This window comes from Callithrix jacchus, chromosome 18 (assembly GCF_049354715.1).
Source record: "Callithrix jacchus isolate 240 chromosome 18, calJac240_pri, whole genome shotgun sequence".
In the NCBI taxonomy this organism is placed as follows: domain Eukaryota; kingdom Metazoa; phylum Chordata; class Mammalia; order Primates; family Cebidae; genus Callithrix; species Callithrix jacchus.
This window is the reverse complement of record NC_133519.1, coordinates 23,384,859-23,408,812: the sequence shown is the minus strand read 5'-3', so window position 1 is coordinate 23,408,812 and position 23,954 is coordinate 23,384,859. Positions and strand designations below refer to the sequence as shown.

The following is a 23,954-nucleotide window of genomic DNA, read 5'->3' as shown; positions in this document are numbered from 1 at the left end:
GCCTGTGGTCCCAGCTACTAGGGAGGCTGAGGTGTGAGTATCACATTGAGCCTGGGAGATCAAAGCTGCAGTGAGCTGCGATGGCACCACTGCATTCCATCCTGGGTGACAGAGTGAGACACTGTCTCAAAAAAAAAAAAAAAAAAAAAAAGCCTAATATTTTGTGTATTATCTTCAACACCAGTTCACAGCATGGGCCCTAATTTATTTTTAAAGAAGCCAAGCATACTATGTTTTAATAAATATATATTCATATATTCAAAATTTAGTGTGATAAAGTTCTTCTTGAGTTTTAATAAAAATTTTATTCATAGAGATAATACTTTTTTTTAGATGTGGAAAAGTGATTCAGTAATAGAAAATAATTTAAACCAAGACTGTATGTTTTAACAGTTAATCATAAGAATATATGGTTTAGATTTGAATAGTATTTGTAAAAATAGAGAAATTAAAGTGAAAAGGGAAGGAGAGGAAGTCAGATAAAAGATTATAATAGAAAACAAAATAAGTGAAAGGGAAAATATATATATATATATTTTTAGTGATGGGGTCTTGCTATATTGCCCAGGCTGGAGTGCAGTGGCTATTCACAGACACAATCCCACTACTGATCAGCACGGAGTTTTGACCTGCTCCATTTCCGACCTGGGCTGGTTCACCCCTCCTTAGGCAGTCTGGTGGTCCCTTGCTCCTGGGAGTTCGCCGTATTGATGCCGAACTTAGTGCGGACACCCGGTTGGCATAGCGCACTACAGCCCAGAACTCCTGGACTAAGTGATCCTCTAGCCTCGGCCTCCTGAGTAGCTGGGACTACAGGCACGTGCCACTGTGCCCAGCGAAAGGGAAAATATTATAGAAGGAAATAGGTGAATGAGGAAAAGGGGAAAATAAGCTACTAATCCAGATTTGTTTTTTAGGAAATGAGTGTAAGTGTGTTTTCCTAATTTTAAACAAATTTTCTTAAGGGAGACTCTACTTGTAAATGAGAGAATCAGAGCTGAGAATAGATCAGAACAGGGATGTCTGAAGAAAAAATTTTTTTTAAAAAGAGAGAGAATGGAAGAGAAAAAGTATTAAGAATCCTCCTACCCCTTTACCTCACAATTTTACCTATAGGATTTTAGGAGAAGAAATATTGTGATTTGTGATACGAGTTTTAAGAAAAGGAATACATTAAGCTTCCTGATTGAATTAATCAAATATGATCTAGAACAATGTGTCTGGATTTCTAACTCCAGTTATTTCAACTTCCATGTTAGGAGTTCTGGCTTCTTGATGTGCGTTGAAGACTCTTGTACCTTGCAGTCTTTGTTACTGTGTTTTTCAGTGTGTAGGTCAGGTAGGGTTCAGTGATAATTGCCATTCTTCCAGAATCAGGGACCTCGATTGCCAATAGATAATATGTTTGCTAAGTTGTACCCTAATAATTAGCAGTGGCACCCCTCTAGTAATTCCTGCAAATAATCTGTACGTCATTCTCTTTTAAGAAACACTAACATTTTTTTTTTGTGAGGTTGAAGCTGTAGACCTAGTAGTTAATCCTTGCTTTGAGTGGGTAGCTGAGAGAACTGTCTTCCTTTCTGAGTAGTTTCTGCTGTTCATTGAATCTAGATGGTAGCGTTTCATTGTTCCAGTTTAGCTGTTCATTACCCTGTTCATGTCAGTGAGTGTATAAATGGGTGCTCAGTACCATTTATATGTATTTCTTATACTTTTTTTAGTGTAATCATAATTAGGCTTTTACTTGGTAATAGAGCAATAGCATTATCTTTTATTCTAGTCTTCTGATTTATTGCACATTAATGAAGACATGCTTTTATTAAATTGCTTCCATTATTTCCATGACATCAGATACCTGTAGCTCTTTTCTTTGCCCTATTATCAGCAAGGTCATATTTTGTGGGTGTGTTTCTTCTAGTTTATTTTACCACATATTCTTATAGGCTACTTGCAAAATAGTATGTGAATTTCATTTCTTTTCATTTTCTATTCCAGTTTTTTTCCCCACTTATTTACTGCCATATTAATAAATATGTTAATTTTTTCTCTTTCTTTCTTATAAGTGGTTTTGCAGCCTGGCCCTTTAACTACCTCTTTTGCTTCTGTGATCACATTTCTTATCACTTCTATTGACCCATTACACCTTCTTTACCATTCATCCTTACACTGGCAGCCCTGCCTTTGATTTCCCTTTATTTTTTTTTTGCTGTTTAAATTGAGCTCACAACAGCTTCTATTTGTTCATCTGTTCTTTGAAGGTTCTGTTCATCTCTAGATGAGTAAGAGGATACAGTCCTTAAGGACCACACTGCCTTGTGGGGAGACTGATACATATATGCTATTTGTAACTATATTATAGCACTCATTATATTGCATACTCTTTATGTATGTGTTTCCTCTACTTGATTGTGAGCCTTAAGTGCTTAATGAATGTTCATTGAATGGAATGAATCATGTATGATATATGTGTGGATGTATATATAATGTTAAGAACTATGAAAAATGAACAGAGGCCAGGCATGGTAGCTCATGCCTATAATCCCAGTACATTGGGAGGCCAAGTCCGGAGGATTGCTTGAGGCCAGGATTTTGTGAACAGCCTGGGCAACAAGAGAGATCTGTCTAAAAAAAAAAAAAAAAAGATAAATTAGTTGAACATGGTGACGCATGCCTATAGTCCTAGCAACACAGGAGGCTGAGGCAGGTGGATCGCTTGAGCCCAAGAGTTTCAGACTGTAGTGAACATGATTGCACCACTGTACTCCAGTCTGGGTGACAGAGCAAGACCCTGTCTCTTAAAAAAAAAAAAAAAAAAGAAAAGAAAAAAAGAAAGAGAATACTAGAGGAAATAGATGAAGTACTAATTGAAGTACTAATTCTGTTCTGTTGGTGGCTCACACCTATAATCCCAGCACTTTGGGAGGCTGAGGCGGGTGGATCATGAGGTCAACAGATCAAGACCATCCTGGTCAACAAGGTGAAACCCCATCTCTACTAAAAATACAAACATTAGCTGGGCATGGTGGTGCATACCTGTAGTCCCAGCTACTTGGGAAGCTGAGGCAGGAGAATTGCTTGAACCCAGAAGGCGGAGGTTGCGGTGAGATCACGCCATTGCACTCCAGTCTGGGTAACAACAGCGAACCTCCGTCTCAAAAAAAAAAAAAAGAGTCAATTTGGGAAAGATTTATAGGAGATGACATTAGAGTTTGGCTTTGAAGGGCGTTCTTGCCAGAGAAAATTTAGGAAAAGACAACGTGGAGAAAATGAAAATTCCTGGATATTCAGAGAATGTACTCTAGATATACCTATTTGATAGAAAAGTAATTATACAGTTTTGCTTAAAAAAAAAGTAAAAAGGTGAGACTGTAAATTAATGTTGTGAAGGTCTCCAAGTGTCCATCATACTAAGGAGTTTGGAGCTCTAGCTCATAAATGATAGTCATTGAAGAGTTATAAAAGCAGAATTGCTAGGTCGTGTTTTAAAAAGATAACTTTGACTGCAGTATGGAGAATGGGTTTAGGAGCAGGATAATTTAGGAAGTTTTTACCATAAGTTAAGCTAAAGATGATGCTTTGAACAGACAAGGGGAAGAAAGAAATAAATTAGGCATCTAAAAAAATTTTGTTTTACAAACAGCTTTATTTATGAGGCATATTTTACATATCTTAATAGAGAAACAACTTAAGGTATAAATGATATGGTAACTAAGTATATACTGATTCAGTCTTGTAACATTTTATTGTTTGGTTCTGGGTTTCTGTTTCTTTTTGGTTTAATCTTGGTATGTGTATGTTTCCAGGAATTTATCTGTTTCCTCTGGGTTTTTAATGTATTGGTGTATAATTGTTCATAATAGTCTCAAATGATCTTTTGCATTTTCTATGGTGTTGTGAAGTCTCCTTATGGTTTTATTTGTCTTATTTTCTTAGTCTAGTTAATTAATGGTTTGTCAATTTTATCTTTTATAAAAACTGACGTTTTGTTTCATTGATCTTTTCTATTGTTATCTTTGTCTCAATTTCATTGATTTCTGATCTGATCTTTATTATTAGCCTTCTACTAATTTTGGGCTTGGTTTGTTCTTGCTTTTCTATTTTCTTGAGGTGCATCATTAGGTTGCTCATTTGAAATCTTTCAAGTCACATATTGTCATTTTCACCACATGTGACATTAGTTTAAAATAAGTCTGTAAATCCAACCTTACTTAATGGGAGAAGAATTAATTTCTACATTTTGGAGAAAGGAGTATCAAAGAAATTTTGGATACTTTTTTAAAACCACCACAAATGTCCAGCAGTTAAGTAAAGTAGGGCACAAAAATGGAAGTTACAGTGATGATAGTAATAAAATTATTTATTAATAGTTGTATTAAATTTGGGGAGTAAGAATGAGTTTTTCTTCTTATATTTATCAAACTTTATGTGTTGTTACATGATTTTTATGGGACTAGTTTCCCTCTATTCATAGGAAAATATAGTATGGCTTATCACTAAGCGGTATAACCATAGGCAGATCATGATCTTTTCCTTTGAGTTGTGATATAATTTTTTTCCTTTCTTTTGTATTGTAAAATATACGTAACATAAAATTTACCATTACAACCATTTTTTAGGTGTACGGTTCAATGGTGTTAAATACTTTCATACTGTTGTTCAGCCATCACCACCATCCATTTCCAGACTTCTTTTCATTTTGCAAAACTGAAACCCATTAAACAATAAGTCCCCATTCATCTCTTTCCCCAGCCCCTGGCAACCACCATTCTACTTTCCGTCTCTATGATTTCGACTATTCTGACTGTCTTATATAAGTGGAATCATACAGTATTTGTCCTTTTGTGATTGACTTATTTCACTTAGTATAATATCCTCAAGATTCTTTCATGTTGTAGCATATATCAGATTTCCTTCCTTTTAAGGCTGAATAATCTATTATATATATTAATGTCATTTTGTTTATTCATTCATCTGTTGATAGACACTTGGGCTGCTTCCACGTTAGCTACTATGAATAATGCTGCTTTGAACACGGTTATACAAATAGTTCTTTGAGCCTCCACCAGTTTTTTTGTTATATACTGTGTTAGTTTGTTCTCATGCTGCTATAAATTACCCAAAACTGGGTAATTTATAAAGAAAAGATGTTTAATTGATTCACAGCTTTGCATGGCTGGGGAGGCCTCAGGAAACTTACTATCGTGGCAAAAGGCATCTCTTCACAGGGTGGCAGGAGAGAAAATGAGTGCAAGCAGGGGAAATGCCAGATGCTTATAAAACCATCAGATCTCATGAGACTCACTATCATGAGAACAGCATAGGGGAAACTGCTTCCATTATCCAATTACTTACACCTGGTCCTGCCCTTGACACTTGGGGATTATGGGGATTACAATTCAGGGTGAGATTTGGATGGGGACACGGAACCAAACCATATCATATATCTAGAAGTGGAATTGCTGGATCTTATGGTAATTCAAGTTTTACTTTTTTGAGGAACTGCCACGCTGTTTTCCGTAGTGACTGTACCATTATGCATTCCTACCAATGGCACACGTGGGTTTTAGTTTTGCAAATCTTTGCCAGCACTTACTACTTTGTGTGTTTTTGATAGTAGCCTATCCTATTTACATCCTGATGGGTGTGAAGTATTCATGATATTATTTTAATGATTTATTTTTCTAAGGAAAAGTAATATTATAAGATTGATGTTCAGTGAATACTGATGTGATTGCAGGTAAATTGGCAGGATGAGGAGCAGCAAATCAAAAGAGGTGCCTTTACCAAATCCAAGGAACTCTCAAAGCAAGAATGCTGTTCAAGGTATGATTTTGTTTTTTTAAACTGAACTTAATATTTGTTTAGGTCATGTGTTTTGATTTATAAAAAATGGATAAATAATTTAAAAATTCTCTTATATTTTAAATATACAAGGCACCTCATGTTAAAAGGTAAACTGTTTACCGTCCTATGGTAAACTGTTTTGTAAAGCAGGAATCCTTTTTTAAAATGAACCAGTACATGTAAAATTTTTCAGAAATTCTGGCTTAATGTCAATAATAGCCCCATTATAGTTATAGACTTACAGGGGTACAGATAATAATAGTAACATTCTCACTGAATTCTTTTTAAAATAATGCATTATAGGTAATTTTTTTTGTGGGGGGAGATTGACAAACTAGAGTATATGTGGAGGAAGATTATTAGGTTTGTGAGAGATCTAGAAATTAAGTCATATGAACAGTATTTGGAGGAAGTGGAAATATTTATCCTGGAGAAGGATGACTTATGGAAAATACAGAACCTTAAACTATTTCAAGGGTTGTTATCTGAAACACTGAATGGATTTTACCTATGTTTTTTTACAGGTAGATCAAAATCTGGAGTAGCTTTCTAATCATTTTTACATTGTATTATAAAATACAGTATAATATAACATTTTATATTTGTTTAGCTCATTGGGGTAAACTGAGGATGCTGCTTATTTTTGGAGCTGTGTGATACAGGTGTGAGTGAAAATGTCTTAAGGGCTAATGGTAGCAGTGTCTGTTTAACTTTAAACCATATGTTGGGAAAGTTGACTTAATAATCTTACAGATAAAAACTCACTTTGACTCAATATAATAAAGCATTTGCTGAGGAATTGTTCTGCCTAATAAGTTAGTTTTCAGACTTTTGAGTGCATTTGGGAGCTTATTAAAATTCAGATTCAGGGGATTAATTCACAGCTTCTGGTTGATTGATATAGTAAATATTATTTTTTTCCCAGCAGATATAACCACATCGTGGGATGCACTTTCTCAAACCAAGGCTGCTGTAAGTAGTTTTAGCTTCCATTTATTTATTTCTGGATTAAAATCTATTTCCTGTTATGATTGAATAGATTAACATTTTTTCCTTACTGTTTTTTAAAATTTACTTTTTTATTTTTATTTTTCATTATAGAGATGGGGTCTCACTATGTTGCTCAGGCTGGTCTTGAACTCCTGGGTTCAAGAGGTCCTCTCTCTATATGTGTATGCACTATATATTATAAAATGAACATAAATGACAACTATTAAATAGTAAAGTAAATACTAATAGTAAATTTAATAGTAAATACTTTACTATTAAATAGTAAAGTAATAAACAAGATACTACTTTAGGAATTAGGAGCACAAGCACCATGGCATATAAAATATTAAAATTGTCTGGGTGCTGTGGCTCACACCTGTCATACTAGCACTTTGGGAGGTTAAGGCGGGTAGATAACTTGATTGTAGGAATTTAAGATTAACCTGGGCAACATGGCAAAGCCCTGTCTCTACAAAAAAAGGCAAAAATTAGCCAGGCCAGGTGGTGTGCACCCGTAGTTCCTGCTACTTAGGAGGCTGAGGCAGGATGATTGCTTGAGCCCCAGAAGGTCGAGGCTTTGAGGTTGCAGTGACCATTGATCATGCCATTGGACTTTAGCCTGAATGACAGAGTGAGACTCTGTCTCAGTAATAATAATAATTTGTACTGTTTACCCACCTTTAATAAATTTGTTCATTTGGTATGTGGAAAAGATAATTTAGGCTCAATGTGGTGGTACATCCTGTAATACCAGCACTTTGGGTGGCCAAGATTCTGAGCCCAGGAGTTCAAGACCAGCCTGTACAACATGGCAAAACCCCTCTACAAAAAGTATTTAAAAACTCTACAAAAGTATAAAAATTAGCTGGGTGCGGTGGTATGCGTCTATGGTCCCAGCTACTCAGGAGGCTGAGGTGTGATGATCACCTGAGCCTGGGAGGTTGAGGCTGCAGTGAGATGTGATCAAACCACTGCATTCTAGACTGGGTGACGCAGTGAGAACCTGTCTCAGGAAAAAATAAAAAAGAAAGAAAGAAAATTTAAAGCAGAGGATGAAGGTGGGGCTTTGTCTATGTAGAAGGCTCATTGTCAGGAAGGAAATGAAGAAAATTTACTTCTTGAATGGACTGTGAGTTATTCTTCCTTTCCAATTTGGATGCCCTTTATTTTTTTCTCTTGTCTAATTGCTCTAGATAGGACTTCCAGTACTATGTTGAATAACAGTGTTGAAAGAGTTACTTCTTGTTTGTGGCAATAAGAGGGTTTTTTTTCTCCTACTACCAAAGGAGAATGACTGGGCAACCTGTTCCCATTTGTGTTCTGGCCCATCTTGTCTAGAGTTTAGGAATCCAAATTTGGCAGGTGATGCATACTCCATTCAAAGGGAAACTTTTTTCTTTTTCATTTGCTTTCTGGGCAAATTACTCCCCTAATATGCCCTTTTTTTGTTTTCTATACCACCTGATTTTGAACCACCTATTTTTTTTTTACTAAGTATTTAGTGGTATTTTCTGTCCTCTGTTCTTTAGAACTGGTTTGAAAATAAATCTGGGAAAAGTGTTATAACCTAGATTTGGCCCCAGTGCAGAGTCACATTTTGGCCCTATGAATATGGCAATATATATTCTCTCTTCTACCTGAGCATTATATATTCTATAATGTAGAAATAGTTTTTGTTCCCCAATTAAATTTAATACTAAATTAATGTAGAATTAAACTGTTAATAGTTGTTTTTCAAAACCATTTGTTGTTTTTAAAGAACTTTAAGGGTGATAAAGGAAAACAAACAAACATACAAAAAACCTTAAGAAAGATAAATCAAAACTTTATACAAAGTGTCTCTGTGATGGGTTTAATGATTTTAACTTTATTTTGTATGTTTTTTCTGTTTTTCTAGTTTTCTCTAGTAAGCATGTAATACTTTACTATTTAGGAGAAAATGCTTTTTAGTCATTGAGAACATTGGTAGTTATAACTAAAAGTTGACCTGTGTTGCAGTGTATATGAAACCTGAATTCTATCGTGAATTTTGTCTTTATTGTGAAACTTATTTTATAGACGTAAAACTGTAAAACACTGTGGCTGTTGAGTACCTATAGTCCTAAATTTTGGTCAAGGTAAATAATTCTTTCTTATTTTTGCATGTAAAATGCACAGGATATATTGCATAATGGTATGTCACATATAAAGTTAGATAATTGGCCGGGTGTAGTGGCTCACACCTGTAATCCCAGCACTTTGGGAGGCTGAGGCCGGTAGATCACCTGAGGTTAGGAGTTCCAGACCAGCCTGGCCAACATGGCAAAACCCCGTCTCTACTAAAAATACAAAAATTAGCTGGGCATGGTGGTGCACGCCTGTAATCCCAGCTACTAGGGAGGCTGAGGGAGAATCTCTTGAACCTGTGAGGTGGAGGTTGCAGTGACCTGAGATCGCACCACTGCACTCCAGCCTGCACGATGGAGTGAGACCATCTCAAAAAAAAAAAAAAAAAAAGTGAGATAATTTACCACTTTAAAAATACTCAACAATTAGAAAAATAAGTCAGCATGTCAAATGGAAACTCTTTGATACTCTTCAGAATCTTATTGATTTTCATGCCTAAATTTGGGCAGCATTGTGTCAGATGTAGCTAAAATAAAAAAAATGATGAAAAACAAATATTAAAAGAAAGCATTCCTGAGTTTTTTCTACTTTGGAAAAAGGTATTGGGCAATATACTTTTAAATAACCATGTAAATTGATGGTAGCCGGATTATTTACAGAATTAACTTATGTCTTATAATGGTGTTTAAACTTTAGCTGAGACACATTGAAAACAAATTAGAAGTAGCCCCTACAAGTACAGCTGTATGTGATTCTGTCATGGATACCAAGAAGTCTTCTACAAGTGCCACCCGAAAAATAAGTAGAAAAGGTATGTATGAAGTTACTTCCAAACCTATATATTAAATGTAAATTTTCAAAAAACAGAGACAGCTAGGACTATAGGTGTGTGCCACCACACCTGGCTAATCTTTTTTTATTTTTTGTAGAGACGACATCTCTCTATGCTGCCCAGGCTTGTCTTGAACTTCTGGCCTTAAGTAATCCTCCCATCTTGGCCTCCTAACGTGCTGTGATTATAGGCGTAGCTACCACACTCAGCCTTAAATATAAGTTGTTGATTTAGTAGTTTTGTTTCAGTTTAATTTCTTCTTATAGTCTCATGTTGCTTGCTTTTTTGTCAGAGACATTGACATTTAATTTTTTTCCCATTGATACTGAGTAGCTATGAAGCAGCCTCATACTCAGTTACTGTAGATGCTGTTTTCACCATCTTTTGATCAGGGATTTTACCACTATTGCATCATCCTTGACAGTGAGTTTTCATTTGTTTCTAGCAATGAGAATTTAATTTTGAGGTTATATATATCTGATTTTTTTTTTTTTTGTAATTCACAGATATATAGCGCTTTGGAAATGAAATTTAGTTGACTTAATAAGATGTATTTTTTCATTGGGATTTAATATAATAATGGAGTATCTTTCATATGGTGACTGTTATAAACTGATACAATGCTAATATTTTCTTTGGTTACCTTTTGCTTTTGATTCTGTGGTTTCATTTTTTTCCCCACCTTTTTTGCAATGGAGTCTCACTCTGTCACCCAGGCTGGAGTACAGGGGTATGATCTTGGCTCACTGCAACCTCTGCCTCCCAAGTTCAAGTGATTCTCCTGCCTCAGCCTCCTGAGTAGCTGGGATTACAGGTGCACATCACCATGCCCAGCTAATTTTTGTATTTTCAGTAGAGATGGGGTTTCACCATGTTGATTAGGCTGGTCTCAATCTCTTGACCTTGTGGATCTGCCCACCTCAGCCTCCCAAAGTGTTGGGATTACAGGTGTAAGCCACTGTGCCCGGCCATTCTGTGGTTTCTTAATTGGTGGGTGAAAACCTGCAGGTCAGTACTGTCTACCTAAACTGTGAAAGAGTTATATATATATATATTTTTTTTTTAACCTGGAAGTTTGTTAGGTTATATCTCATACTTCTCTTTTAAGTGAATGAGAGCCATTGACAAAAATAAATTTTATATTGTTTGCTCAGAATACAATCTTTCTCTGTCAATGCAGCTACTTTAATAATTTAACCTGAATGTTTTTCATCTACTTATGTAATATCCAACTAGAGATACTAGAGCTATAATATCCAACTATTAGAAATAATAGATACCTAAATTATTTTTTTAAAGATGCTAGCTAAATTCAGAGGCAGTTGTATTTTATATCATGTTCTCACAGATTTCCTTTTCCTTCAGATGGTAGATACCTGGATGATTCTTGGGTTAATGCTCCAACTTCCAAATCCTCTAAATCACGAAAAGAGAAATCTCGTAGTCCTCTCAGAGCTACCACCCTGGAGAGTAATGTGAAGAAAAATAATCGTGTGGAATTTCGTGAACCTTTGGTTTCTTATAGGTTAGTATTGAAGAAAAAAAAAGTATCAAATAGGTTTAACCTGTAATATTTACAGTAAGAGTATACTTTATTTTCTGAGTTTTTTTAGCTCTCTGGTTGTAAAATTGTATAATACTCTAATTACCTTTTAATTCTCCACAAAAGATAGTGCAAACGTGAAATACTGACTGCGGTAGTCTCTTTGATAGATAAATATTTGAGGGGGAAGAAATAGTAATAGTTGCCCCAGTCCACCTTTATTATAAATATGTTTCCTAGAAACAAATTATTCCATCTCTGGAAGTGTGGCTTTTTTGCTTCTTCTTAATCTCTCAGATCATTTATTTTCTTTAATGAACTTTATATTGCTTACTTTTTTGTTTTTTGGGGGGTAGCATTAATTAGTCACATAAAATTTCTGTCTTTTTGAGAATGTGAATTGATTTATTATTTTGTTGCCAGTGGCTTTGAGTAACTTAGTTGTTAAAATTGATGTATGAATTTTGATAGTATAGATAATATAAAATGCTTTGCATTTGTTCTTAGTATGGCAAATATCAATAAGTAATAAACACCAGGTCTGTTTTTTTTTGTTTCATTTGTAAGCATTTTTTGTGTTTAAAACACAAATCACGAAGTTTCATGAAGAACTTGGTAGTTCTAGGTATATGTTTGTACTCTTAAATTTTATGTAACTTGGGAGATAGAGGTGGATTATAAGTTCAATTTTTAATATGTTGCATTTGATGCAATTTTTAATTATCTAGGTGAAAATACTAGGCATTAAAAATTTGGGTAAGAATGTATGTGGGATGGCCAGGGCTGAGAATATAAATCTGGGAGGTATCAGTAGTATTGAAGCACTAGAAGTGCTGGTAAAAATATAGAAAGAAAGGCAGGGGTATAATCTGGGTAAAGTTTAGAGTTTTAAAAAATGGAGAAGGGAAAAGTTTGAAGAAGAATAATCGAAGTTCAGAATCTCTAATCACACAGATATCAAGCAACTTGCCTGAAGACATAATTTTACCAGAATTGAGACTGAGTTGCTGACTTCATATTTATGTTGTGTTCTTCCTGCAAATAATACTACTTTATATTTAAAAGTGTGTAAATTATGGTTTGGTTTTTTTTTTTTTTTTGAGACGGAGTTTCGCTCTTGTTACCCAGGCTGGTGCGATCTCGGCTCACCGCAACCTCCGCCTCCTGGGATCAAGCAATTCTCCTGCCTCAGCCTCCCGAGTAGCTGGGACTACAGGCACGCGCCACCATGCCCAGCTAATGTTTGTATTTTTAGTAGAGATGGGGTTTCACCTTGTTGACCAGGATGGTCTTGATCTGTTGACCTCATGATCCACCTGCCTCAGCCTCCCAAAGTGCTGGGATTATAGGCGTGAGCCACCAGTAAAATAGAGTTAGTACTTCAATTAGTACTTCATCTATTTCCTCTAGTATTCTCACATCGTGTGCTCAATAGCCACATGTGGCTAGTGGCTACTGTTTCAGACATTCAGGTCCAGCCTGTTGTTTTATCTGGTTTTATAATTTTCTTGAGTTTTTTTTCCATGATTCATGTGCTCTTCTCATTGCTGAAACTTCTGTCTTTGTTAGCCTTCCTTTTCATAAACTGCTTTCTTAAAATAAGGCTTGGCCAGGCACAGTGGCTCTCACCTGTAATCCCAGCACCTGAGGTCAGGAGTTCAAGACCAGCCTGGCCAACCAACATAGTGAAACTCTGTCTTTATTAAAAACAGAAAAATTAGCCAGGCATGGTGGCATGCCCCTGTATTCCCAGCTACTCAGGAGGGTAAGGTAGGAGAATTGCTTGAATCTGGGAGGCAGAGGTTGCGGTTAGCCAAGATTGTGCCACTGCACTCCAGCTTGGGTGTTAGAGTGAGACTCCTTCTCATAAACAAATAAATGAAATTAAAATAAGGCTTTTTGGAATGACATGTAAAATAAAAATAGTCTCTGGAAGAGGATTTTTGCTAGTGTTTTCTGTGAGCAATGAATATTGACATGTGAGAGGTACTTTGGCTTTGCCCAGTCTTCTTTACTTACTCTTGATTTTCTAGATATGCTTTATAAAGTTTGAAGCTGCCAAAAAGTACTCTGTGGTTAAGAGATTTAACATTACTAACAACATTTATTTGGAGGAAAATATTTATTGTACTTCCACTTTTATTCTACCCCCAGTCAATTCATTAATTCGGTTCATTCTTTAGAATTGACATATATGAAATGCCAGTATTTGAGAACTTTTTTTCTTGGTAAGATTTTATAGAGTAGCAAATAACATATTTTATTGACAGTTGTCAACTGGATAGCCAAATTCAGATTATAATCCTTTTTTTCTGGAGTTCTTAGGAAATCTCTCTACATATCTTTTGCATATTTCTTATGTTATAATATGCAGGTTGTTATTTAGCTTATTTACCATTTTACTTGATAGAGGGGACATTGAGTATTGAGTCTTAATATTGCTAATGGTTTTTTTGCGATCTTTAACTGGAATTTCTAGGTTTTTAATTTCTAGGTCTGTAATGCTAGCTGAGAGTTCTCATTCAATTTGTATGACTGGTTTCAATTTGACTAGTTTTTGTACTTTTATGAAAAGCTTTTTTAAAAATTTAGCTTTAAAACTGACAAGTATAAACTATATATGTGTAGTGTACAACATGATGTTTTGATATATGTATACATTGCGGAATGGCTAAATCAAGTTATTTAACATGTATTACCTCGCACACTTACTTTTTTGTGGTGAGAACACTTAAAATCTACTTTTAGCAATTTTCAAATATACAATATATTATTAGTTATAGTTATAGAACTTATTTTTTATTGTAGGGAAGTCCATGGTGCACCTTCCAATTTGAGTTCCAGCCATCTGGAGTCAAAGCATGTATATTGTGTAGATGTTAATGAAGAAAAGACTGAGAGTGGGAACTGGATGAATGGCAATGGAGAACGGAATATACATAGCTGTGATTTTGAGAGCTCCCAATCATCTGCCATTAATGATACTTTTGTTAGGTTTTTAAATGATCGACCAGCAATTGATGCATTGCAAAATTCTGAATGTTTGATTAGGATGGGAGCTTCTACAAGAACTGAGGAAGAAATGCCTAGCAGAACAAAAGAAGGTGAGAACAATTTGAAGCTTTCTGTGAATAACATGGCCCATGACACTGATCCAAAAGTGTTACGACTAACTGACTCTTCTCCATCCTCTACTAGTACTTCTAATTCCCAAAGATTAGATATTTTAAAGCGGCGACAGCATGATGTCAAACTGGAAAAACTTAAGGAACGGATTAGAAAACAATGGGAACACTCAGAAGAAACAAATGGCCGAGGCCAAAGGCTGGGTCATATTGACCATCCGGTAATGGTTGTTAATGTTGATAACTCAGTTACAGCAAAAGTCAGAAAAGTGGCAACAGCACCACCTGCTCCAGCATATAAAGGTTTGTAATCAGTTTTTATGTCTTCTTTTCCCAGCTTCCTTGTTCTTCTTTCTCCTAGCATGTATTTGAATAGAGAGGATTATCTTTGGAACAGGATGTTATTCTCAAATCAACTGCGTAAGAAATTATTTTAACATACATGTTAAAAAATGCAGATTCCTAGAGCCAAAAAATTCCAACTCTGGACCCAACCCCTAGTCCTAAGTCAGATTTTCTGGGACTGGGTCCAGAATTGGATTTTTTAATGAGTCCTTCAGGGGATTCTTGTAGTTTGAGAACCACTAGTGGACACTTACTAAGTTATACAAATAATAATTCATCCTGTTTTCAGGGAACTGAAAGAATACTGCCCTTATCATGTGCTACCATTGTATTTGGATTGTTATTAGGAATTATTTCAAAAGTAATATTTGAAAGATAATTCCATTTCCAATGAATATTTGAGTACAGAGTATCTTGACACTGACATTGATCCTGTTGATACTTTAACCTTCAAATTTTAACATGAACGATTTACTGCCTCCATATTTAAGAAAACAATATTTAAATCACATTTATGCCAACATTGGTAGATTTTCATTAGAAAGTACTCTTTAGAGCTTTTTTTTAAAAAGCCAACTCAAGTTTTTATATATGGTTGTTTTAAGGAGTTTCTGTTTTTCTGTTTTTATTTTGATGTTCCGGAAATTATTTTCACAGGGTCATCCATGTAAAGTTTTTAATGAAAGGTTGATTTCTTGATTAGTTTAATTTATGTTAGATTTTCTTATTTAAACTTCTGCCAGAGTAGCCCTTTTTGTGTGCATGGGGCGGGTATGTTTTCCAATTTTAGTTTTTGTATATATGCTTAGGCAGATCAAAATATTATAATGATGTTTCTTGTATTAATTTATTTTTCTTAAAGATGTAGTCTCGCTCTGTCATCCAGGTTGGAGTGCAATGGCATGATCTTGGCTCACTACAACCTCATCTCCTAGATTCAAGCAATTATCTTGCCTCAGCCTTCTGAGTAGCTGGGATTACAGACACCCACCTCCATGCCCAGCTAATAGTTGTGTTTTTAGTAGAGACAGGGTTTTACCGTGTTGGCAGCCTGATCTCGAACTCCTGACCTTAGGTGATCCATCCACCTTGGCCTCCCAAAGTGCTGGGATTTATAGGTGTGAATCTTCACGCCTGGCCTGTTTTTTCTCTTAAAGTAACTAACAATCTAAGGCACTTTTTTTTTTACTGTAATCAGTTTTGTTTTGTATTTCTCTATCGACTCGAAGTTTTCTCTGACAAGTTTTGCAGTTTTTTGTGGTCCTAAGGCAACTTTAATCATGTTTTTCTGGAACACATCCACTGCATACAGATTTAGCAATTATTTGTTTTGTTTTGTATTGTTTACTATGTTTTGCTGGTGATCCTCATTGTGAATTAGATAAAAATGATGATTTACATTTCATTCTAGCTAATTTGTGAGAAAATTGTGACCAAATCACTTTAAAATACTGAAGAATTGCTGTTGTCCAATATTATGATTAATCATTTTTTATTAATTATAAAATATAGTAGTGATTACCCAACTCCTTGCTATACTTAATGTCAGAACCATTAAGTACAGATTACACATTTAAGCTTTGTTTTTAATTGCAAGCCAAAGTTCTGACATACCAACGATTATTCTACTAAGAAAAAGTTAAAATGGTCAATTTGAATTCATATTTTGTAATAATTTACAAAAACCTGAAAGTTAAAAATAATTCTATAGAATGAGAGTATTCTAACTATAACTTTCTTTGAGTTGACAACTGGATTTCCCATAGTCCTTTTATGATTTTTTTAATGTGCTAGTTTTTATATTAAAATATTTTATAAATAGAACTTTTGGAGGGGTTACTTTAAAAAAGGTAGCAAATATTTGAGAACTCATTATAGAATATGGCTTGCAATGTCCTAAGCAATGGATTTTTTTTTCCAACAATAAAAAACTGTTTTTCCACCGGGTGTGGTGGCTCATGAATGTAATCCCAGCACTTTGGTAGGCCAAGGCAGGCGGATCATGAGGTCAGGAGTTCAAGACCAGCCTGGCCAACATGGTGAATCCCCATCTCAAAAAAGTTAGCTGGGCATGATGGCACATGCCCATAATCTCAGCTACTCTGGAGGCTGAGGCACAAGAATCACTTGAACCCGGGAGGTGGAGGTTTCAGTGAGATGAGATGGCGCCACTGCACTCTAGCCTGGATGACAGAGGGAGACTCCTGCCCCTGCCAAAAAAAAAAGGAAAAAAAAACTTTTGCTGCCAACTTTTTGGTAATGTAAATTAAAAGCAAATTAAAATACTATAAAGTGACATTTTAACTTCATTTGTTTAAAGACATAATAAATTCATTTTGTTCACAGTCCAAAAGATGAAAAGAGTGTACCTTGAAAAGTTCTGCCACTCTTGTGCTTTCTGGAGGTTACTTGTGTTAACAATTTGTGTATCCTTTCAGAGATAATTTCTGCAAGCACAAGCAAATAGGAGTATGTGTGTATTGTGTGTATGCGTATTTATTTTCTTCTTTTTATATAGTTATTAGCATAGTAAACTCATTTTGCACCTTGTTTTTTTATTTTTTAAAGAAACACATGTGTTCTATGATTCTGCTTTTAAAATTTGAAATGGTGAACATGGGTGGTATTTATGTGATTCTTTCTTGTACTATATTTAGTTGTTTGCCTATCTTTTTCTTCCTGGTGTAAATGCCTGTGAATATAAAGAGCCTAGCATGGTCATGCTTATTTTATCTCAGAGCCTAGTACAGTGTCATGGACATAAATAGGTACACAGTAAATTTTTTATTTTATTAAGTAAATGTAACCGTTAAGAAGAAGAGTGGACAAAGAAATGGAAATAAAGACTTGGGGACAGAAAGAGAAACGGATGTGGCTAGTGAAATCTTAAAATTAACATATAAGATGCAAATACAAAGAAAGACTCCCACAGAGATATATGTTTCCTAAAGAGGAGAGTCTCCTGTAGGAAAGTTAGAGGGTTAAATGTTGAGTAGTGGTATTAGGTGATGGTGAAAGTTGAGAAAGACAGAAATAGATTTGCATAGAACTGTCACACTTTTTTTTTTTAAGTTTTTGCAGTCTATTAATGCTCATGAAAAATCTGCAGTCATCACAGATAAAGTCATTGCAGAATCTTTCCTCCTGTTTTTAGCCTTTGCATTCCGTCTGACTTTCTTCATTCTGTTCTTGTGTTCCTTTTACTGTTTCCTTAAGGTCTTTTTTTCTCTCACACAGGCCATTTCTTAAAAGTCTGTGTTTGGTCTCATTTTTCATTGCATAATCCAAGGAATCTTAAATCATGCTGAAGCCATTTGTCTTGTCACCAGCAGAATGGGTTCTGAATCCAAATACAAAAATGACATTGGTGTGGTTTTGTACATTTGGTCTAGTTTTTCCCAAATTTCTGTCTTTGGTACTGTTACCTCTGCAGGGTAAAGCACATCTATGACTGTTTGTGCTCCCTGAAGTAGATGATTGGTCATGAACTTCTAGTACAAATAGTTATTGTATCATTCATGATGGCGGTCAGTCCTCAGGCAGCCAGGCAGAATTGCCACATCTTTTTAATGACAAGCTATATTTTGCAATAAACTGAACTTTTTTCCTTACGTAGATATAGACCTAGTGGTGCGTTCCTTGCCACAGATGTTGTGTGAAATTAAACTTATGCTATTGTACCTAATAGCTGAATAGATTATTTACTATTAGACATGTAATTAATTTAGCAGTACATTTTCTCTTATACCTGTAAAGTACTACTACCAGTTTTTTACCCCAGCCTATTCTTTACATTGACTTAATTGTACAATTATTTATTGGTTGCTAATTCTTTGGTAAGTTGAGCCCATTTTAAGGTATAAATCTTTATACAACTTTGGTTATCATCTTTATTATTATTTTATTGTTTTTGACAAAACAAAGTTCAGTGTATTTCTTAAATAATAGTGATAATTTGTTTTATTTTGTTTTTTGAGACAGAGTCTTACTCTGTCTCCTAGGCTGGAGTGCAGTGGTGCAATCTCAGCTCACTGAAACCTCCACCTCCTGGGTTCAAGTGATTGCCATGCCTCAGCCTCCAGAGTAGATGGGATTACAGGCACATACCACCATGCCTAATTTTTATATTTTTGGTAGAGATAGGGTTTCACCATGTTGGCCAGGCTGGTCTCAAACTCCTGGGCTCAAATCCACCTACCTGAGCCTCCCAAAGTGCTGGGATTACAGATGTAAGCCACCGTGCCCGGTTAGAGTAGGGATAAATTTGAAGTGGAAAACCAAATAGTAATTCCTAGGAAATCCCATGTGTGTCATGTTTCTTGAGATATTGAAAAAAATATGTTTGAAAGACCTATTTTCCACACTTTGGACACAATTTGCCCATATAAACGTCACCTTGCCCATTCGTTCAGTCATAGGCAAAAACCCATAAATGGTAGCAATTATAATGCCTGTCTTCAATGACAAGAAGAGTAAATAGTATTGTCTCTCCCTTAATCTGGAGAAGGGTAGTTCATCCTTTGAAATTCATGATTTATGATAGGTATTCTTTTATCATTTAATTTACTGCTTTTCCACTTTTAGTCTTTTTGAATGAATGTATATTGCTTTATTTCACTAATGCTTACGTTTCCCAAACAGTATGTATTAACATACTCTGTGGTAACTAATTATGCATTCTCATTTTTTTCTTTTTTTTTTGTTCTTTCATTTTACTCATTACTAAGTATCACAGAGTATACATTCCTCTTTTAAAAACTTATAAAAGCTGCTCAACATCAATAGTTATTAGAGGAATATGAATCAAAACCACAATGCGATACTACTTTATGCCCACTGGGGTGGTTATACAATAAGTACTGGCAAGGATGTGGAGAAATTAGGACCCTGATACATTGCTGGTGAGAATGTAAAATGGTACAGCTGCTTTAGAAAACAGTTTGGTAGACTAGGTGCAGTGGCTCATGCCTGTAATTTCAGCATTTTGGGAGACCAAGGTGGGTGGATCACTTAAGGTTAGGAGTTTGAGACCAGCCTGGCCAACATGGTGAAACTCCGTCTCTAATAAAAATACAAAAAAATTATCTGAGAGGCCGGGCACGGTGGCTCAAGCCTGTAATCCCAGCACTTTGGGAGGCCGAGACGGGTGGATCATGAAGTCGAGAGATCGAGACCATCCTGGTCAACATGGTGAAACCCCGTCTCTACTAAAAATACAAAAAATTAGCTGGGCATGGTGGCGCATGCCTGTAATCCCAGCTACTTGGGAGGCTGAGGCAGGAGAATTGCCTGAACCCAGGAGGCGGAGGTTGCGGTGAGCCGAGATCACGCCTCAAAAAAACAAAATTGAAACAAGAGTGAAACTCCATCTCAAAAAAAAGAAATTACCTGAGAATGGTGGTGTATTCCTGTAGTCCCAGCTACTCAGGAAGCTGAGGCAGGAAAATCGCTTGAATCCAGGAGGCAGAGGTTACAATGAGCCAATATTGTGCCAGCCGTTGTACTCCAGCCTGGGTGACACTGTCTCAAAAAATAAAATAAAATGAAATAAGATAGATAAGGTAAAATAAGTAAAATACAATTTGATAGTTCCTCAATAAGTTAAACACAGAGTTACTGTATGACCCAGAAATTCTACGTCTAGATATGATACCCAAGGGAATTTAAAACGTCTGCACAAAAACTTACACAAGAATGTTTATAGCAGCACTTTTAATAATAGCCAAAAAGTAGAAAAAACCCAAATGTCTATTGGCTGATGAATGGATAAAGTATTGGTATATTCATACAATGGAATATCACTTGGCAATAAAAAGGAATAAAGCCCTGATACATGTTACATGATGGGTGAACCTTGAAAACATTATGCAAAGTCAGATAAAAGTAAGTCATAGAAGACCACATGTTATATGATTTGGTTTATATGAAAGGTCCAGAACAGGTAAATTCATAAAGATAGAAAGTAGATTAGTAGTTTCCAGGGGAGGAGGGGATCATATGACGCGTGACTGCTAATAGGTATAGGGTTTCTTTCAGGGTTTCAATAATGACAATAGTTGTGCAGTTTTGTGAATATCCTGTAAACCACTGAATTGTACACTTAAAAGAGTTAATTTTATGTTTGTCAATTATATATCACTTTAAAAAGTATAACAAAACTTATAAAGCAACTTTGATAAGAATGTCCTATATTACTGATGTTAGGTTTCAACCCTTCAGAGACCAAGATTCGAACACCTGACGGGAAAGTGTGGCAGGAGGCTGAGTTTCAAAACATGAGTAGAGAACTGTATCGAGATTTAGCACTTCACTTTTCAGGTGAGAATAGAGCTTTCTTTTGTTTCGAGTATTTTGCCATACATGCTGTGCAATTTATAATATTTACACATAAAATTGTCACCAAACTAACAATATTTTCTTTCTCTAATTGCCTGGTATACTGAAGCTGTGGTGGTTTGAGGCATAAGGCTCTCTTAGCCTCTAGGCTCAGCTCCAGGTTTAAAATTAGCCTACATGATTAATGAGACAGAAACCAGGCTATTTTTAAACTGAGAGACTTTCAGAATTGAGACTGCTTGATTTGAAGGAAACATAGCAAAATTTAGTTGAAGTTTACTTCTGCTTAGGTGTCTGAGATCTTTGAAGTAGTAAGCAATTTGGCAGGCAGCAGATCAGATAGTTTTAGGAGAGCGAGATACAAAAAAAATAAGTATTATAGGAAGGGATTAAGTTAGGAATTAGAAATAAGAGGAACCCATGGAAGACTGGAAGAAGATGATAGGAAGGTCATACTAATAATAGTACTACCTACCGAATAGTATGAGCTTGGGCAAGATGCTGAGTGGTCTTTTGTAATTTTTTTTTTTGAGATGGAGTCTCACTCTGTTGCCAGACTGGAGTGCAGTGGCATGATCTGGTCTCACTGCAATCTCTGCCTCCCAAGGTCAAGCAATTGCCCTGCCTCAGCCTCCCAAATACCTGGGACTACAGGCATGCACCACCACACCCAGCTCTGTTTTTGTATTTTTTAGCAGAGACAGAGTTTCACCATGTTGGCCTAGGTGGTCGAGATATCCTGACCTTGTTACCTGCCTGCCTCAGCCTCCCAAAGTGCTGGGATTACAGGCGTGAGCCTCCATGCCCAACCGGTCTTTTGTAGTTCTTACAGTTGAAGAAATGGAGGTTCAAAGAATAATTTTCTTAGGGTTGGATAGAGTAGTTGTGAATTGAAGCCAAGATTCAAAACTAACTCTGTCTGATTCTAAAATGTGAGGTTTTTGTAGTAAGCCCTCATAAAGCTTCTGGTAATACATTTCTGTGGCATTAAGTGTCCAGTCCAGTTTTCTTGCTATTATTATATAACACTCTGTTCAGAAATTTTTTTCTCATGTGGAAAGGAAGAATAATGTAATTGTTAAGGGCAGAGATTTTGGAATCAGCTTTCAAGGGTCCCAGTTCTGGCTCTGCCACTTATTAGCTGAGTATATTAGCTGTGTTACATAACTTCTCTTTCTTGGTTTTCTCATCTGTGAAATAGGAATAGTAACAATATACCTGATAGGATAGTATCATTATAGACTAGTAGAATATGTCAAAAGACTTTTGTATTCTGTCTTCTCTTTTGTTATGGTAGATGAACTATGATGTTCCTAGCTAAGACTAACCCATCTACTTGTCTTTTCGATTCCATTTGATCTTGCATATTTAAGAACGTTACTTCAGCCTTATTTCCTTTTTTCTTTTTTTTTTTTTTTTTTTTTTGAGACGGAGTTTCGCTGTTGCTACCCAGGCTGGAGTGCAATGGCGCGATCTCGGATCACCGCAATCTCCGCCTCCTGGGTTCAGGCAATTCTCCTGCCTCAGCCTCCCGAGCAGCTGGGATTACAGGCACGCACCACCGTGCCCAGCTAATTTTTTGTGATTTTAGTAGAGATGGGGTTTCACCATGTTGACCAAGATGGTCTAGATCTGTTGACGTCGTGATCCACCCGCCTTGGCCTCCCAAAGTGCTGGGATTACAGGCTTGAGCCACCGCGCCCGGCCTATTTCCTTTTTTTCTTTGCATCATCAAGTTTTCCCTCCACCAGATCATGGTCATCAACATACCATGTGATAGCATGCTGTTATATCGGCCACTATAAAAGAACCCCTCTTTTGGCCTTACTTTTCTCCAGCTGCTGCCCTGTTTCTTTCTTGTCTTCAGCAAAACCACAAAAATTTGCTTTATGCTCATTGTCTCCAATTTGTCTTCTCTCTTTTTCTTAAATTCTTTCTATAGGTGTTTGTCCCTGTTTGTCAAGATCATTGGCTGGGTACTGTGGCTCACGCCTGTAATCCCAGCACTTTGGGAGGCTGAGGCAGGTAGATCACAAAGTTAGGAGATTAAGACCATCCTGGCCAATACAATGAAATCCTGTCTCTACTAAAAATACAAAAATTAGCTGGGTGGAATGGCGTGTACTTGTAATACTTGGGAGGCTGAGGCAGGAGAATTGCTTGAACCAGGGAATCTGAGGTTGCAGGGAAACAAGATTGTGCCACTGCACTCCAGCCTGGTGGTGACAGAGTGAGACTCTATCTCGAAAGAAAAAAAAGATCATCAATGACTTCCAAATTGCTAAATGCAATATTTAATACTAATTTGTTATCTTGATCTCTCAGCAGCATGATCGATCACTTCTTTGAAACTGTTCACTTGACATCTAGAATACTATAAGTATCTGGTTTTCCTCATAAGTCTATTCTTTTTCAGTTGTTTTTTTCCTAATCATCAGGATGCCCCGGCCTCAGTCCTCAGTGCTTGGGCAGGCAGTTGGCTGGCTTGCTTTCTTTCTCCTCTCTCTCTTAAAAACAATTTTTTTTTTCTTACCTTACCCCTTCCTTTTCTTCCCTTTCTTTCATTTTCTCTCTTTAGTCCCCCTCCTACTCTTTCTTTCTTTCTTTCCTTCCTTCTTTCCTTCCTTCCTTCCTTCCTTCCTTCCTTCCTTCCTTCCTTCCTTCCTTCCTTCCTTCCTTCCTTCCTTCCTTCCTTCTTTCTTTCTTTCTTTCTTTCTTTCTTTCTTTCTTTCTTTCTTTCTTTCTTTCTTTCCTTATCTATATGCATACAAGGCAGATTTATCTAGTCTCATGGCTTTAAATGTTCTCTGTTGCTAATGATTCCCACAATAAT

The 23,954-nt window shown here is 36.1% G+C and overlaps 1 protein-coding gene across 37 annotated transcripts in view; it reads left to right on the top strand.

Annotated features, from left to right (window-relative positions):
- CEP350 (centrosomal protein 350) overlaps positions 1 to 23,954 on the top strand; it is a 155,825-nt gene that overhangs the window by 17,573 nt on the left and 114,298 nt on the right. For 9 of the 37 annotated variants that reach the window (XM_078356189.1, XM_078356176.1, XM_078356171.1 and 6 more), the window contains exons 2-7: positions 5,738 to 5,823; positions 6,773 to 6,816; positions 9,637 to 9,751; positions 11,138 to 11,297; positions 14,124 to 14,743; positions 20,990 to 21,103. In XM_078356189.1, coding sequence (XP_078212315.1) covers positions 5,751 to 5,823; positions 6,773 to 6,816; positions 9,637 to 9,751; positions 11,138 to 11,297; positions 14,124 to 14,743; positions 20,990 to 21,103 — 1,126 coding nt within the window. In that variant the 5' untranslated portion in view covers positions 5,738 to 5,750. Of the gene's footprint in view, positions 1 to 5,737; positions 5,824 to 6,769; positions 6,817 to 9,636; positions 9,752 to 11,137; positions 11,298 to 14,123; positions 14,744 to 20,989; positions 21,104 to 23,954 lie in introns of all 37 variants that reach the window. The other 28 variants (XM_078356184.1, XM_078356181.1, XM_017966031.5 and 25 more) reach the window with 7 other exon arrangements.